The sequence below is a fragment of the Moschus berezovskii genome, chromosome 26, assembly GCF_049115385.1.
Source record: "Moschus berezovskii isolate FMDL1 chromosome 26, NW_MosBer_1.0, whole genome shotgun sequence".
NCBI lineage: Eukaryota > Metazoa > Chordata > Mammalia > Artiodactyla > Moschidae > Moschus > Moschus berezovskii.
Genome location: NC_142485.1, coordinates 26,125,773 through 26,143,420, shown reverse-complemented (window position 1 = coordinate 26,143,420; position 17,648 = coordinate 26,125,773). Strand labels below are relative to the sequence as shown.

General features: G+C 41.1%; 1 protein-coding gene and 1 pseudogene across 2 annotated transcripts in view; both read left to right on the top strand.

Annotated features, from left to right (window-relative positions):
* Positions 1-1,233: 1,233 nt before the first annotated feature.
* On the top strand, positions 1,234-3,950 carry LOC129549337 (calcyclin-binding protein-like; annotated as a pseudogene).
* Positions 3,951-7,190: 3,240 nt separating this feature from the next.
* ASAH1 (N-acylsphingosine amidohydrolase 1) overlaps positions 7,191-17,648 on the top strand; it is a 29,692-nt gene continuing 19,234 nt past the window's right edge. The window contains exon 1 of one of the 2 annotated variants that reach the window (XM_088832793.1): positions 7,191-7,349. In XM_088832793.1, coding sequence (XP_088688919.1) covers positions 7,272-7,349 — 78 coding nt within the window. In that variant the 5' untranslated portion in view covers positions 7,191-7,271. The remainder of the gene's footprint in view (positions 7,350-17,648) is intronic. The other variant, XM_055416462.2, reaches the window with a different exon arrangement.

Genomic DNA, 17,648 nt, shown 5'->3' with positions numbered 1-17,648 from the left:
ACAACAAAAGACATATTTAGGGATTATTGGTTTGAATTGAATTGACAATTTTCAGGTCAGAAGGACTTTCCTGGTGTAAGAATCCGCCTTCCAGTGCAGGGGATGCAGGTTGGATCCGTGATCTGGGAGCAAAGATCCTGCATGCCTCAGGGCAACTACACTCACAAGCCATAAATACTGAGCCAGTGGGGTCCAGAGCATGCAAGTTGCAACTAGAGGATCCCACGTGACACATCTAAGACGCGACACAGCCAAATAAATAACTAAAAATGTTAATAGTAATTCTCAGGTCAGAACCATATGTCTTATCAAAGAAGGAGACAGAAGGACTTTTTTGTAAAGTGACTCTTCAGATTCTCACGTGCCTGTGGTGTCAGGGGCTCAACAAGATATCAAAAATGTTTCACAAAGAAACAGAAAGGTAAGTGCAAAGTGAGGGATAATTAAGATAACTCTTTGACTTTGACATTATATGTGGGGACAATTAAATAGGAGCACTTATAGTTTTGTAATAGAATAAAATATCATTATACCTTTGAGTAAAAGGTAATAATTTGACATGTTTTTCTATATAAAAATAAAACATATAAAGCAAGTAATCTTATTTAGTGTGATAAAGAAAACTGCTGGAGGGAAGGAATCATGTAACAGTTTTGCAAGACTTCTGATTTCCATCTGTTTCATTTTTCTTTAGATTTCTTCCTGAAAATATGGACAAAAATCAAAGCTTTGAAACTCAGATTACATTTTAGATATACTGTCTTTTTTTTAATTAAGCAACTCATTAGTAAATACTTCTGGTAAAATGTTTTTGCTTTTTTTAATGGAACGTTATTTCCATATTTCTTGCTTTTTTAGTGCAAACCTTTGAATATTCAGCTTTATTAAATCAAGTTATACCTGTTCTGGGTAATATGTTATGTGCAATAGATTTCATTCAGGATTGGGTGGTTAAGCTGCAATGATTTTAAATCAAGTCTCCACCTCAGGAACCCAGGGATGTTAGGTAGGAGATTAGAAAAAGTCCACAGCTTGCCAAGAACTTCAGCTATTCTGATAAGCAATTTGATTACTGATGCTGATTCTTCATACTAAACAGGTTATCCAAGTCTTATTCTTGATGCTTGCTGTGTAGATAATATTTGAACCACCCTTTCCAACATAATCATTTGAACAATTAAATACCATTTCAATGAATATGTCAGTGTCCCATAAAGTACAGTGAAGTTTCACATGGCTGCACAATTTGCCTTGGTCTTCCTTTTGTACATATCTAGTACCGAAAAATCGAGTAGGTTAATAAAAAAGATGTAGGTATAATTTTTAAAAATGCATAAAACGGCATAATTTTAGGGAACTTGATTTAAATTTTTTCTGAAAACAGAATCAAAGGTATATAATAGAGTATTGAAAGTTAAACACAAAGTTATATGAAAATTGTGTCTAAGAATATTATGCCAATTGAATCTTTTCTGCGTAAAGATTCTGATTTTGCCACACCATCTAATGAGCAATTAACATCCTCTTATAAGGAAAAAAGAAATGTGTTTGGTGATGTGTTTTTTAAATATGTATTTATTTGGCTGTGCTGGGTCTTGGTCACATCATGTGAGATCTTTCATTGTCACACAGTCTTAGTTGCTTCCGGGCATGTGGGATCTTAGTTCCCCACATTACAGGGCAGATTCTTAAGTACTGGACCACAGAGAAGTCCCTGGTAACATGTTTAAAGTGCTCTCAGTAGTATTTAAGATAAATGATTTTGAAGGATGTGGAGAAAAGGAAACCCTCGTACACTGTTCGTGGGGATGTAAACTGTTTAAGCCACTGTGGAAAACAGTATGGCAGTTTCTCCAAAAACTAAAAATAGAGTAGTTCTATTTTTAGGTCACTACTCTATGACCTAGTTTTAAACAGCCTCTTGAAGAAAGTGAAAGAGGAAAGTGAAAAAGTTGGTTTAAAAGTCAACATTCCGAAAACTAAGATCATGGCTTCTGGTCCCATCACTTCATGGCAAATAGATGAGAAAACAGTGACAGACTTTATATTCTCAGGCTCCAAAATCACTGCAGATGGTGACTGTAGCCATGAAATTAAAAGACACTTGCTCCTTGGAAAAAAAAAGCTGCAACCAACCTAGACAGCATATTAAAAAGCAGAGACATTATTTTGCCAACAAAGGTCAGTCTCATCAAAGCTATGGTTTTTCCAGTAGTCATGTATGGATGTGAGAGCTGGACTATAAAGAAAGCTGAGTGGCTCAGAATTGATCCTTTTGAACTGTGATGTTGGAGAAGACTCTTAAAGAGACCCTTGGACTGCAAGGAGATCCAACCAGTCCATCCTAAAGGAAATTAGTCCTGAATATTTATTGGAAGGACTGATGTTGAAGCTGATACTGCAATACTTTGGCCACCTGATGGGAAGAACTGACTCATTTGAAAAGACCCTGATGCTGGGAAAGATTGAAGGCAGGAGGAGAAGTGGACAACAGAGGATGAGATGGTTGGGTGGCATCAATGACTCAATGGACATGAGTCTGAGTAGACGCTGGGGAGTTGGCAATGGACAGGGAGGCCTGGCATGCTGCAGTCTATGGGGTCGCAAAGATTCAGACACAATTAAGCAACTGAACTGAACTGATATGACCTAGAAATTCCACTTCTGGGTATACATCCAAAAAACAGTAATGGAAAAGATACATGCACTCCTATCTTTATAGCATCATCATTTATAATGACCAAGGTATGGAAGAAACCGAAGTGTCTATCAGGATGAACGGATAAAGAAGTAGTGGTATATAAATATATACAATGGAATACTACTCAGCCATATAAAAGAAGGAAATTTTGCCATTTGTAGTAAAATGGATGGACTTGGAAAGCATAATGCTTAGTGAAATAATATAGAGAAATACAAAATACTGTATGCTATCACTCATACTGTGGGATCTGAAAAATAAAACCAACTAGTTAATAAAAAAAAAAGTAGTAGACTCAAAGATAGTGAAAACAAACTAGTGGTTACCAGTTGGGGAGACGTGAAAGGGGAGGGGCAATAATGCAATTATATGAAATCATGTGTGTGTAATTTTTGAAAATTATACAGCACCACCGAATTTAAAGAATCTTTTATTTGATAAAAATTTTTTAAAAAGATGAATGATCAATGCTAGTGTAGTCTGCACTCAGGGTGAGCATGTTCAGGGTGGCATTTTCTGTTCTTGCCCCTGTGCCACTGCAGCCAGGGCCTTGCCTGCCGCAGCCCAACCATGGCTTCAATTAGGAAGAGCTACAGAAAGATCTAAAAGAGCTGAAAGTGCTGCTGGAAAAAGCTACCAGAAAAAGAGTATCTGATCCCCTCACAGCTGAGAAATCCAAGATTAAGACAGAAATCAAAAACAAGATGCAGCAGAAATCACAGAGGAAAGCAAAACTTTTAGAAAACGAAAAGTTAGCTGCTGTGGTTGCTCTTATTAAAACAGCACATACAGTGAAATTCAGTGATTATGGATGGGATCAGTCAGACAAATGTATGAAAATCTACATTAACTTCACTGGAGTTCATCAAGTGCCCACTGAGAACGTGCAGGTACATTTCACAGAGAGGTCATTTGATCTTTTGGTAAAGAATTTAAATGGGAAGAGTTACTCCATGATTATGAACAATCTCTTGAAACCCATCTCTGTGGAAGGCAGTTCAAAAAAGGTCAAGACAGATAGTTCTTATCTACATAAAGAAAGCAGAAAACACACAGTGGAACTACCTGACAGGTTGAAAAAAACGCAGAGGAAGATTAGACCTCCTATGACATTGAAACAGATCCTAGTAAGGAATTAATGAATGTTCTAAAGAAAATTTACAAAGATGGAGATGATATGAAGCGAACCATTAATAAAGCCTGGGTGGAATCAAGAGAGAAGTAAGCCAAAGGAGATACAGAATTCTGAAACCTGAATGTCTTTTTGGGAACTGTGATGTGGAAATAAAATGTTTCTAATAAGGAAATGCTGGTGAGCGGCACAAATAAACGTGACATGAAACTACTTACACAGCCTTCTTCTAAGTAAAGGCAATGAATTCTCCATTTCCTACTGGAGGATTTATTTAAATAGTGGTTTAGTCACTAAGTCGTGTCCGACTCTTGCGACCCCATGGACTGTAGGCTGCCAGGCTCCTCTGTCCATGGGATTCTCCAGGTGAGAATACATGTGTGGGTTGCCATTTCCTTCTCCAGAGGATCTTCCCGACCCAGGAATTGAACCCAGGTCTCCTGCAGTACAGGCAGATTCCTTACCGACTGAGCCATGAGGTAAGCCCCTGATTTAAATAAAATATGCTTATTAAACACGTCCTCCAAAGATGGTTTCTTTAGTAACTGGGTCATTTTATTCAAGAAAAGAGTAATGTATTCTAATGTGAAATGTAAAAAGTCTTGCCTAATGAAAATGCCACATTATGTGTATTATTATTCCACTAGGAGATAGAAAACAAAAGTTACTACTGCTTGCCTTTCAGTTCCTGACATCAGCTCCCACCAAGAATAAGTACAAATAAAACCTGAATTTTTGCATAAAATGCAAAAAAAATTATTTCAAATCAAATAGCCATTTATATAAAAGATGGGAATCCTCAACTTTTTTTCTTTTTTTATAGACTTATTCTAAGGTCCAAGATAAATCAGCCTATTTACATATTTGCACAGAGTGAAGCCCAGGTCTTCACATTAGCTCCTTATGACCTATAAAATCTGCCCTACCCGCCGGAGACCTCTCAGACTTCACCCACTTTTTTAACCCCTCTTCCTTCTGCTCCACCCACACAGACTTCCTTGCTGTAGCCAAACATACCAGGCACATTCTGTTAACCCTTTGCTCCAGCTGCTCCCTCTGCCTGAAATACTCTTCCCTTGCCATCCACAAAACTAACTCAACTCCTTCAAATCTCTGCTCAAATAGCACTTTCTCAAAAATGCTTTTCTTGTCCCTGTATGCTAACTCACTTCAGTCCTGTGAGACTTTGTGCAACCCTATGGACTGTAGACCACCAGACTCCTATGTCCAGGGAATTTTCCAGGCCAGAATACTGGCATCAGTTGCCATTTCCTACTCCAAGACAGCTTCCTAACCCAGGGATCAAACCTGTGTCTCTTAAGGTCTCCTGCATCGACAGGTGGATTCTTTACCACTAACACCACCTGGGAAGCTCCTGTCGTGTCCATTCTACTTAAATTGTGACTCTTCCTACTCTCAACCAACTCCCTCTCCACCACTCTGCTTTTTCTCTGTAACATTCATTGCCCTCTAACATTCTATGTAGGGGCTTCCCAGGTGGCTCAGTAGTAAAGAATCCATCTGCCAATGCAGGAGAGGTGAGTTCAGTCCCTGGGTCAGGAAGATCCCCTGGAGAAGGAAATGGCAACCCACTCCAGTATTCTTGCCTGGAAAATTTCATGGTCAGAGGAGCCCGATGGGTTATAATGCCAGATGGTTGCAGAGTCAGACATGACTTGGCAACTGAACAAAAACAACATCCTATCGGTTTGATGTTTATTGACCATTTCTTATGTAGAATATAAGCCTTATGAGGGAGGAGCCTTATGTCTTTTTTGTTCTCAGCTTATCCCCAGTGTCTGGAGAAATGAATGACACACTGCAGGTGGACAGTAAATATTGTTTGAATTAATGAACATTTCTATGATCTTCTTGCTCACTGCTGAATCAGGAACTACTTTAATCATGTGATATGTTTCAAAAGTCAAACTTCCCTCATCAGAAAGAGGAATCCTGTCATCTACCACAAAAAGAAAAGAAAAAACTGAACAAACGTTCCCACATATCAAAATTCTCATTTCCCAATCTCCAGCAAAAACATTGATTTTTTTTCTAACAAAGTAATACAAATGGGTAAAACTGCAATTTCAAACTTACAGAAGAAAAAAAAAATGAAAATTTTAGTGACACTATTTTTATTTTTGAAGGATTAAAAAAAAATGCCAGTTGGAAGTCAAAAAGGTTCAATCAGAAAGTGGAACCGAGAGCTCAGGATTTCCTATTGACTTATGTGGCTAAGATGGTAAAGACTCCGCCTGCAATGGGGGAGACCTGGGTTCCATCCCTGGGTTGGGAAGATCCCTTGGAGGGCATGCAACCCACTCCAGTATTCTTGCCTGGAAAATCCCACCGACAGAGGAGCCTCGCAGACTATAGTCCACCGGGTCGCAAAGAGTCGGACACGACTGAGCGACTAACACACTTCATCCGACTAGGGCGACAGTGTCCAAACACCGCAGACATGCCAAGCAAATACACCTAAAGTTGTTTTCCAGGTGCAGGCTAAAACAGACTGCCCGCCCACCCTCCTCCCAGCTTCACCTGGGCTTTGCCAACCTGCGTCCTCTCACTGCAGCAGGTGAAGGCACACAGGTGCTTCACTCCACGGAAGGAAGGTTCTCGGTCCTACCTGGGCATTCCACCTCAGCGGAATGCCACTCGCACTGGCATGTCTCAGCGCGAGTACACCGAAGCCTAAATTCTGCGGCTTGTCAGTTCGGAGGCAAAAGCCCAAATGGGTAACTTAACAGCCTGGGGCATCCGTGAGAATTATCTATGCCCCGCTCCTGGCCCCTGACAGCCGTCGGGTGACCCCACGGTCGCGACCAATAACCTCACTCACTTCGGGCCCTGCTCTCCTCAGAGGGCGGAGACCGGTCGCTGTCGCGGGCTGCGCCGCGTTTTGAGACTCTCGTGACTTGTGCCCGTCTCATGGACATTTGGTACCGAGCAGCCCGCGCGCAGACCTCGCCCTGGGCCACACGGGAACGGTGCGCGGCGCGAGGGAGAGGGGAGGTGGTCCCCACCCCCGGGCTCTGAGGAGGGCGCGGCCCTTGGTGAGGGACCTAGCCGGGAGGAAAGTTCCACAGCCGCACCCGCCGGGGCGGGGCTTAGGGCTGGCGCTCGGCCTGGGCACAACCACTGCCCGCGGTGCGGGGGGTGGGACGAACACTACGGTCCTCACTCGAGCGCTCACCCTCCATCCTGGGGGGTTTGTTCTTCCTCTCGGAAGGCTCCCTCGTCCCGCCGCGTCAGTGAAAGGCCACGTCCTCTCCTTGCCGCCCTCACCCCGGTGCCCGTCTCCCCCCGCCCACACCTCGAGTGGCGCGGTCCGGCTGTCAGGTCACGTGGCAGCGGGGGCGTGGCCTGCTCGGCGCTCAGGTGGTGCCTTGAGCGGCCTCCTCCGGAGTCCTTTGCAGCACGTTGGTGGCTGGAAGGATGCTAGACTGGAGTCGTTTAACCTTCATCTTGCTGAGCGGGACCGTCACCTGCTTGGTGGCGCAGCAGGTGCCACCGGTGGGTGAGCTGGAGCCGAGGAGGCGGAGAGGGGCGCGCCGGACCGTGGTGGGGGGGACGCGCAGGTGCGGAGTAGGCGGGGCTTGATCGACCCCTGGCAGCATCTTTACCCGGATCCGTGTTTCTCTGAGCGGAGGCTTGGGTGCAGAGCGGGCTGGCGAGCCTCACCCCCGGGTCGATTCGGTGCAAGCTGGAACAAAGAAACTTTGAGGGGAAATCCTCATCTCTGCAGACTGGCGGTTGTGTTTGCACACCCTCAGATTTGACTGAGTGCACTTTTCCCACGCGTCTATAGAACTACTGGAGGGAGAGTTCCAGTTGATCTGTGTACAGAATTAAGTTACGAGCTCCTTGAGGACTTTGACTTTCTTTGCCTTGTGACGAGGTGCTGAAGGAGAGGTAGAAACTGAGGATCTGAAGGGCCCTCGGAAAGGACGAGGCATCCCCGGTTAGGGCGGTGGGAGTAGTCCAGGCCAACCCGAGTCAAGTGACCACCAGACCTGTGGCTCTTTCCCCCTCAGGGAAGTAGCAGGAACAGAGACTTGATAACTGCAAGAGCAAATGTGGGACCAGTTTCATTCTTTGCAAGGGAGGAAGTAGTTGTCGAGTGAGTCAGTGACTAGCCAGAGGTCACACTGTTGTTTTTGGGTGCGTTACAACTCAAGCCTCTGGACACCCAGTCTGGTGCTTTTGTATAATTCTCTTCTCGAAAAACCGTAAGACTGCATTTTTCTTTGTCGACAGATCGGATAAATAGGAACTTGGGTGCATGTGACTTCTGACTAGATAAGGCTGCTCTTGACGGCTTAAGTAGAATATTAGTATTGCAAGCAAGGTGTGCGTTCGCCTCGTTTATTCTTTTATTTCTCTACGGAGAAGTGCTTTAAGAATAAAGTCATAGTGACGTGGTATTCAGCCATTCAAAAGTGACACAAGATAAAGCAAGTAAAAATAGAAAACAAAATGGTGTGCACAGTGATTTCAGTAAGAGAAAAATACACAGTGGGTATGGGTTGGAAGGATATAAGGAAAAACAAAATTAGTCTGCTTTAATGTGGGTAGGGAATCATTTGCTTTAAAATGGTGGGGATTATGAGAATTTTAAAAGAATTTTATAGTTTGATACTGTCAATGCTTTCAGCCAGAGACCCCAGGAAACACGCCTATAGTTGAAAAACCTTGGTTTTGTGATTCCGCGGTGAATGAGAATGCTCGCCATTCTCTGGGGCCCCTCAGAAAAAGGGCGTTAGGAGAAATCTGTTTTATAATTTGGACTTCATGGGTTTCAGGATCAGGTCTAAGGAATCAGGGGTTTTCTGTAGATCAGGTGCTTTTAGAAAGTGAGGCGCCACTGTGATTGAGTGAAGAAGGTCATTTGTTTAGCAGTAGAAGAGGGTCTTTCCTGTTTTGTGAGTTGCAAGGTACCCTTGTTTTTTTTTTGTCTGAGGTTAGACAGTCACGAAGTGGTCTTGCTTTATATGGTTTTATCGTGCCTCAGATTAACCTTCGCTGAGGTCTATTATGTCTAACAGGAGAACAGAAATGGCCTGGCTTTTGAGTGTCAGATCAGCAAGTGCTAATACTGAGAGGTCTAGTTGAGGACCTCAGAACAGTTTCAAATGTCAGAGAATGCCTTTTATTTTCTTTCTCAGTACTTAAGCAAAATTACTTTAAAAGGTATTTTTAGAACAAGAAAATCAGTAGCCCCTCCATGAATCTGGGCTTCCCAGGTCACTCACTAGTAAAGAATTCAGCTGCCAATGCAGGAGATGTGGATTTGATCCCTGGGTTGGGAAGATCCCCTGGAGAAGGAAATAGCAACTCACTCCAGTATTCTTTCATGGAAAATCCCATGGACAGAGGAGCCTGGCAGGCTACAGTTGGTGGGGTGTCACGAAGAGTCGGACATGTTTGAGCACACACACATGCTCCATGAACTTAGTAGTTTTTATCTGAAACAGTGGTTATCAAAGTCTAGTCCAGCCTCTGGTGTCAGTTTGGGAAACTGCTTTCACAAATCTTTAATGAAATGAGAAAAAATAGGCCATAAGTTATTAAATTAGAATGTTAGCTTTTATTCTGATTGCAGGTGTTCAATTTTTGTTGTTAAAATGTTCTTTCTTCTATGTGTGTGAATTTTTTTGGTTTGTTTAAATATTTTCACTTTGCAGAAAAAATTGGGACTCCCCTGTGCTGGGCCCCTCTCAGTTTCTTAACTGATCTCGAAAATCTGGGAGCCACTGGCTGAGAGGATTTGGGAAACTTCACAAAAGTTCAGTGACTCATCTTTTGACAAGAATAAACAGGTTTTCTTTTTGAATGACTCTGTGATAATCTGTTGCCACAGAGTTACAAAATATATCTCAGAACTGCTTTTGATAAATATGATAGTGGGAACTACAAGCCAAAACAGAAATCATTGGATTTGGAACATCTGTGGATTTTGTTCTGTTCTTTTGAGGCTTTTCAGAGTATGGTGTATTTTAAGGTCTTCTTGAGTTATTCTTTGATTCTATTAAGAGATAATGGTAGAGGAAAACATAAGCAGAACACTGTATGACATAAATCACAGTGAGATCGTCTGTGACCCACCTCCTAGAATAATGGAAATAAAAACAAAAATAAGTGGGACCTAATTAAACGTAAAAGCTTTTGCACAGCAAAGGAAACTATAAACAAGGTGAAAAGACAACCCTCAGAATGGAGAAAATAATAGCAAATGAAACAACTGACAAAGGATTAACTTCCAAAATATACAAGCAGCTTATGCATCTCAGTAACAAAAAAATAAACAACCCAAACCAAAGGTGGGCAAAAGACCTAAACAGACATTTCTCCAAAGAAGACATTTAGATGTCCAATAAACACATGAAAAGATGCTCAGCATCACTAATTAATTATGGTCCAACTCTCACATCCATACAGGACTACTAGAAAAACCATTATTCAGTTCAGTTCAGTTTAGTCGCTCAGTCGTGTCCGACTCTTTGCAACCCAATGAATCACAGCACACCAGGCCTCCCTGTCCAACACCAACTCCCGGAGTTCACTCAAACTCATGTCCATCATGTCGGTGATGCCATTCAGCCATCTCATTCTCTGTCGTCCCCTTCTCCTCCTGCCCCCAATCCCTCCCAGCATCAGAGTCTTTTCTAGTGAGTCAACTCGTCGCATGAGGTGGCCAAAGTATTGGAGTTTCAGCTTTAGCATCAGTCCTTCCAATGAACACCCAGGATTGATCTCCTTTAGAATGGACTGGTTGGATCTCCTTGCAGTCCAAGGGAAAAACCATTATTAGAGAAATGCAAATCAAAACTCACTCCTTATTAGAGAAATACAAATCAAAACTACAACGAAATATCACTTCACAACAGTCAGAATGGCCATCATAAAAAATTCTGCAAATGATTAATGCTGGAGAGGGTGTGGAGAAAAGGGAACTGTCTTACACTGTTGATGGGAATGGAAATTGATACAGCCACCATAGAAGACAGTATGGAGATTCATTTAAAAACTAGAAATAAAGCTACCATATGATACAACAGTCCCAGTACCAGGCTTATAACCTGAGAAAACCATAACAGAAAAAGACACATGTACCCCAGTGTTTACTGCAGCACTATTTACAATAGCTAGGACATGGAAGCAACCTAGATGTCCATTGACAGATGAATAAATAAAGCTGCAGTGCATATATACAATGAAATATTACTCACCCATAAAAAGGAACACACTTGAGTTAGTGCTAATGAGGTGAGTTAACCTAGAACCTATTATACAGAGTGAAGGAAGTCGGAGAGAGAAAAACAAATATTGTATGTTAACACATGTATAAGGAATCTGGAAAGATGGTACTATGAGCCTATTTGCAGGGCAGCAGTGGAGATACTGACATAGAGAACAGATTATGGACGTGGCAGGTGTGAGTAGAAAGGAGAGGGTGGGACGAGTGGAGAGAGTAGCATGGAAACATACACAAATACATAGCCAGTGAGAATTTGCTATATGACTCAGGGAACTCAAACCTGGGCTCTGTGACAACCTAGAGGGGTGGGACGGGGTGGGAGATGGGAGGGAGGCTCAAGAAGAAGGGGACATATGTGTGCCTGTGGCTGATCCATGTTGATGTATGGCAGAAACCAGAATATTGCAATTATCCTTCAATTAAAAATAAAGAAAAAAAGGAACACAGTCACAAAAAGTTAAAAAAAAAAAAGCTGATGGTGACAGGCTATCCCATCTATGGGTATTTATCCAAAGAAAATGAAAACACTAATTCAAAAAGATAACTGCACTCTCATGTCCGTTGACGCATTATTTACAATAGCCAAGATACAGAAACAACCTAAGTGCCCATTAATGGATGAATGGATAAAAATCTCTCTCTCTCTCTCTCTCACACACACACAGACACACACACACACTTGTGAACGCTCACACACATGCAGTGGAATACTACTTAGCCACAAAAAGATGAAATCTTGCCATGTGTGGTAATGTGTATCAATCTTGAAGGTATTATGCTGAATGAAAAATCAGAGGACAGATACCATATGATTAATTCACATATGGGATATAAAAACAAACAAAATAAATGAACAAACCAAACAAAAACAAGCACGTAGATGCAGAGAACCGAGTAGTGGTTGCCAGAGGGGGAAAAGGGCAAAGGGAAGGAGAACTGGATAAAGGGGATCAACCCTATGGTGATGGATTGAAACACATTTTTGTGATATATACAGAAGTAGGGGCTTCCCTGGTGGCCCAGTGGTAAAGAATCTGCCTGCCAGTGCCAGAGACATGGGTTCGATCCCTGGGTCAGGAAGATCCCCTGGAAGAGGAAATGGCAGTCCACTCCAGGATTCTTGCCTGGGAAATTCCATGGACAGAGGAGCCTGGTGGGCTACAGTCCACGAGGTCACAAAGAGACACGACTTAATGACTCAACATCAGCAACATTCAGAAATAATGTTATACACTGGTAACTTACATAATTTTATGGACCAATATTATCTCTAAATATTTTTCAAAAATAATTTAAAAAGAGATACTGGTGACAGAAATGGTGCACGAAAAGTCTAGAGGGGGAGATGGAGATGAAATCATCAGTGCTTTGTAGACCTTTCTAAGGATTTTGGAATTTATCCTAAAAAGCACAGGAAGCTGTTGACTAGTTTTAAACAAGATGTGATACGTTTCTCACTTTCGAAAGGTCAGCTTGGATTGGAAGGGAGTAAGTAGGGTAGCTATGAGGAGACTAAGGGAGAAAACCGAGTGACTTGCAGGAGGGCTGTGCCAGTGGAAAAAGAAAGAAGTGAATGGTTCCAGAGAAAATTTCGGGGGTAGAATGAGCAGCAGGAAGGGTCAGATGGGGTGAGGGACAGGCACCTTCCCGGTGCTCAGCTGGGTGAACGATGGCATCGCTAGCAGGGAACAGGGGAAGGGAAGAATGAAGATCATTTTCACTCTGGTTCCGTTGAATTTCAGATGACACTGAACTTTCCAGCAGGCATTTGGGACTGGAGCTCAGGAGGGGGTGTTGGGAGTCCTAGGCATATTATTTGAAACCCACTGAAGCAAGTGAACATTGAGCAGATAGGAGAGAAGAAAAGAAGAGGCCCAGGGACGTGTATATGTCAGGTAGAGAAGAACAGGCAAAGTGAGAGCAGCAGCCAGACTGAAGAGCAAGTTTTAGGGGAGCGAGCAGGACAGACCACCTGTGTGGAAGGCCAGGAAGATGTCTAGTGTCCATTGTGCTTGGCGCTGAGAGGTCGTTGGTCACCTTGGCCGGAGCAGTGTTGGGAGCCGAACATAGATTGCGGTAGCCTATGGAATAATGGGAAGGAAAGGAATCAGACCGTGCGTGTGTGCTGAGTCACCTCAGTTGGTCCAACCCTGCGACCCCATGGACTGTAGCCCGCCAGGCTCCTCTCCATGGGATTCTCCAGGCAGGGATACTGGAGTGTGGGTTGCCATGCCCTCCTCCAGGGGATCTTCCCGACCCAGGGATTGAATCCCTTGTCTCAGGCCTCCTGCGTTGGCAGATGGGGTCTCACTAATAAATCTAAGCAGATTCCTAAAACTGTGTGAAAATTAACCACACTGGCTCCGTAGTGAATTGCTGAATCGAGCTTGCTTTTATGCGTCAGCTTCTGAAGTGAGTAATAAATATTGTGAATGTTAGCCACTGTATCAGTTCTTAGCATTGATTTGCAGAGTCTCCCCAAGTCACATAAACCCCCTCTGGTCCGGCCAGCTCTGTTGTACTGCATTTACCTTTACCCCAGTACTTTAAAGGAAAAAATACACAGGTACCATCTGTTTGCTTAGTCAGCAGATACTACACACCTACTCTGTGCAAGTTTGTGTTCCGGACACTGGAAGTCTCTGCCCTTATGAAGAGTTTGTTCACGTTCTTTTTGTTTAAATATCCACAGTTTAATAAGGTACCATCCCATCAAAGGTCAGAAAACAAGTGAAAAATTTTGCATGCTCATTTGAGTTTGTTATATATGCAAGAAACAGGCCTTTTCTTGTTCAAGAATGACTTGAATGTGTCTGTGCTATCGTACGTAGAGAACATCTTAAGAGACAATTCTTATTTAGAAAATAGTTGTTGGTGAATTAAAGAATTGAAATTGTCTTGCGGGAATTGTTCAGCGTCTTTTCCTAAGGTTAAGAACTCTGGTGTGCGCTGTATAATTTCTTTCATTACATTTTTCTGATTATGTGAATAAGACAAGCACTTCAGGGCTTTCTGGATTCTTTAGTACAATCTTAGAAGCACGCATTTCATTGAGGTTCTCATCTGGCAGGTCTCGTATTTTAGGGAGCTGGACAAGGTGTCATTTCTTTTAGGCATGGGGCAGTCGGGTTACTAATGGAAGAATTTTCCGTTTATATGTGATTTTCCTAAATATAGTTATGTAAGTAGCTCTATAGTTAATTGTTTTTGTTTTTTTTTTTAGTGAGTGGGGAGGACATTATGACTGAGGAATTTCAAAGAGCCTCAAATTCTTATCAAATAACCAGAATAATTAGAGAATTTGCTGACCCAGGAAATATTTTCAAAACATTTTACAGACATATTCACCACTTTCTTTAGCTTTAGGAAGCAAAACTGGGAGAGAGAGAGCACACAGATGAGAGAGACAGGTTTTAAATTAGTTGTGTTTTTAACCCTTTGACAAAGTAACACAGTATGCCTCACAGACTACCTAATGTCACTCCCTATCATCTAGTTACGCTCTTTACCTATCATCTATTTAAGTTTTTGCCTACCTTAATAAACTTGTCTGTTATTAAAATCTTGTATAGTTAACTTTGGAGATAGTAAGAATCTGTAAATAACAAATGAGCTCACTGTAATTTTATTTCAAGTCTACACATAGATTTTGAAGCCGTCTTTCTTTGTAGAAGTTTCCCTTGACAGTGAGAATGCAACTGTCTTCATTCTAAACTGTCTTCACCCCAAATCTAATTTTTTTGTTTAAAATGACTGTTTTTTTTAAAACTTTGAACAGAGTTACAGATTTTGCCATTTGTTAAGTAAAAATAAAAATAAAATTTAAAAATAAATAAATAAAATGACTGTTGTTAGTGAGTATTATGCTTAGTGAAATAAGTCAGAGAGAGAGAAATACCATAGATTATTGCTTACACGAAGAATCTAAAAAATAAATAAATGAATATGGCAAAACAGAAACAGGCTCACAGATAGAGCAAACTAGTGGTTGCCAGTGGAGAGAAAGAAAGAGGTGGGCAAATTGGAGGTAGGAGATTAAGAGATACAAAGTACTATATGTAAATTAAATAAGCTACAGGGACGTAGTGTACAGTTCAAGGAATAAAGTGAATATTTTATAATAACTTTAAATGGAATATAATCGATAAAAATTTGAATCATTATGCTGTATACCTGAAACTAATAATGTAAAATCAACTCTACTTCAATAAAAAAATTAATTAAAAATTTAAAAATGACTTTGGTGACAGCACTTGATGTCCACCTGAAATACCCTGATTTGGTGTCTGTTACCTTTAAAAATTACAATCACATTTACCCTTTACTCTTAACAGCCAAATTCCATGCAGATTTCATGTCTGTATATTTCAGTGTTTATTTATCACTACCAGGGTTATCATGGTATAGTGGCTTATCAGCATCAGGTTCCTGCATGTGTGATGACTGGGTTACTTACTGTCTTACTTCTGGGGCAGGTTGAACTCTTTCATAATATTTGACAGAGAACCATTGCCTTCTCGTTTGTTGGCTTTGGAACCCAGGTCATGCAGATATATTTACTAGGAAAGATGAGCCTCCTTATGTTTTATTTAGTCACTGAGTTGAAAAAGCCCTGAAGGAAATACAGATTGTTCCCTATTAGGAAATAAATTGAGGCTTTATTCTTACCTCTGTGGGAAGCTAGGAGAGTAAACCGGGGAAGCCTGGGCTGGGACTGTCACTGGGACTCGGTTAGTCCCTGACCGAGCTGGGCATTACATCCAGCACATGTCCCTAAAGTTTCTGAAAACTTGAAATGTAGTAAAAGGGCCATACATTTGATTTCTGTGAATCAGATCACATTTTTTACTCACTTGAAGGTCTGATATTTAGAAGAATCTTATGAGTAGGTTAGGATGAGGTAAGAGTTGCATTTCTAAATTTAATACCTGCCCTTCTTTTTAAGTGATGTGTTTGGAAAATTTGTATTTTGAGTATTTTGAGTGCTACTTTTCGGTGTCCGTTTTCAAGGACACTAAACATTTCACTAAGCAAGGATTTAGAGTACCCTGCCATCCATTACAGTCACCACTATTTTAAAATAATTTTAGATAATGACAGTTAAAAATACTTAAAATCATGTCAGGGACTCAGTCTCTGAAAATCCTCCACATAATGTAGCTGAAATCATGCAGGTTTTTAATTTGATATTTTAAAATGTGTATCAGAGTGTACATAGTTAAAGGAAATAGAATAATACAGAGAGCTTTATGATGAAAAGCAGCCATCTCTGGCTCTTTCCTTCTGCCCCATCCCTCTTCTCTGGAAACAAACTCTTTTTGTTGTTGGGTTTTCTGGTTATTTGAAGTATAATTGATTTACAGTATTATGTTTTTAGGTGTACAGCAAAGTGATTCAGTTATACATGTTTTTTTTAGATTATTTTCCATTATAGGTTATTATAAGATATTGAATATAATTCTCTATATTATATAATAAATCCTTGTTGCTTATCTATTTTATGTATAGTAGCCTGTGTCTGTTAATCCTGTGGTCTTAACTTATCCTTCCCTACACCCCTCTCTTTTCCCTTTTGTAACTATAATTTGTTTTCTATGTCTATGAGTCTGTTTCTGTTTTGTAAGTAGATTCATTTGTATTATTTTTTATATTCTACATATGTGATACCATGATATTTGTCTTTGTCTTTCTGACTTACTTCACATAGTATGATTATTTCTGGGTCCATCAGTGTTGCTGCAAATGGAAGTAAGTTCATTCCTTTTTATAGCTGAGTAATATTCCATATCTTATCTTCTTTATCCATTGTCCTATTAATGGACACTTAGGTCGCTTCCACGTCTTGCCTGTTGTAAATGTGCTGCTGTCAACCTTAAGGCACATATATCTTTTTGAATTAGAATTTCCATCTCAGAAGCCAACACTTCTGTGGGATCTTTCATTGCCGTGCACAGACTCTCTAGTTGTGGCTTGGAGGCTCAGTAGTTGTGGCCTGTGGGGTCACAGGCCCCCCAACTAGGATGGAACCCCAACCAGGATGGAACCCATGTCCCCAGCATTGCAAGGTGGATTCTTAACCATTGGATCACCAGGGAAGTCCTAATATCCTTTACCTTTTGAATGTGTCTCACTGAAGGCCCTTGTATTGTCATTATCTCATATAATCAGTAGGCCTTTTCATTTTTAGGACTCATCTCCTTTCAGCTGTAGACATTTTTCTTACATTATCTCTTTCATTACTTTCTCTTTATTATCTCTGCTTTCTTTCTGGAAATCCGGTTAATCAGATGTTGGACTCCATGCATTGATTATCTAAATCTCTTTTTTTTTTCCCCTCCTGTGTTTTCTATATATTTTTTTCTCTCTATTCTGGGAGAAAGTTTCCCACCTTATTTTCTTATCCTTTTTATTTCCGCAGTTATGATTTTATTGAAGTATAGTTGATGTACAATATTATTTAAGTTACAGGTGTGTAATATGGGGGCGGGAGGAGAAGGGGACGACAGAGAATGAGATGGCTGGATGGCATCACCGACTTTGTGGACATGAGTTTG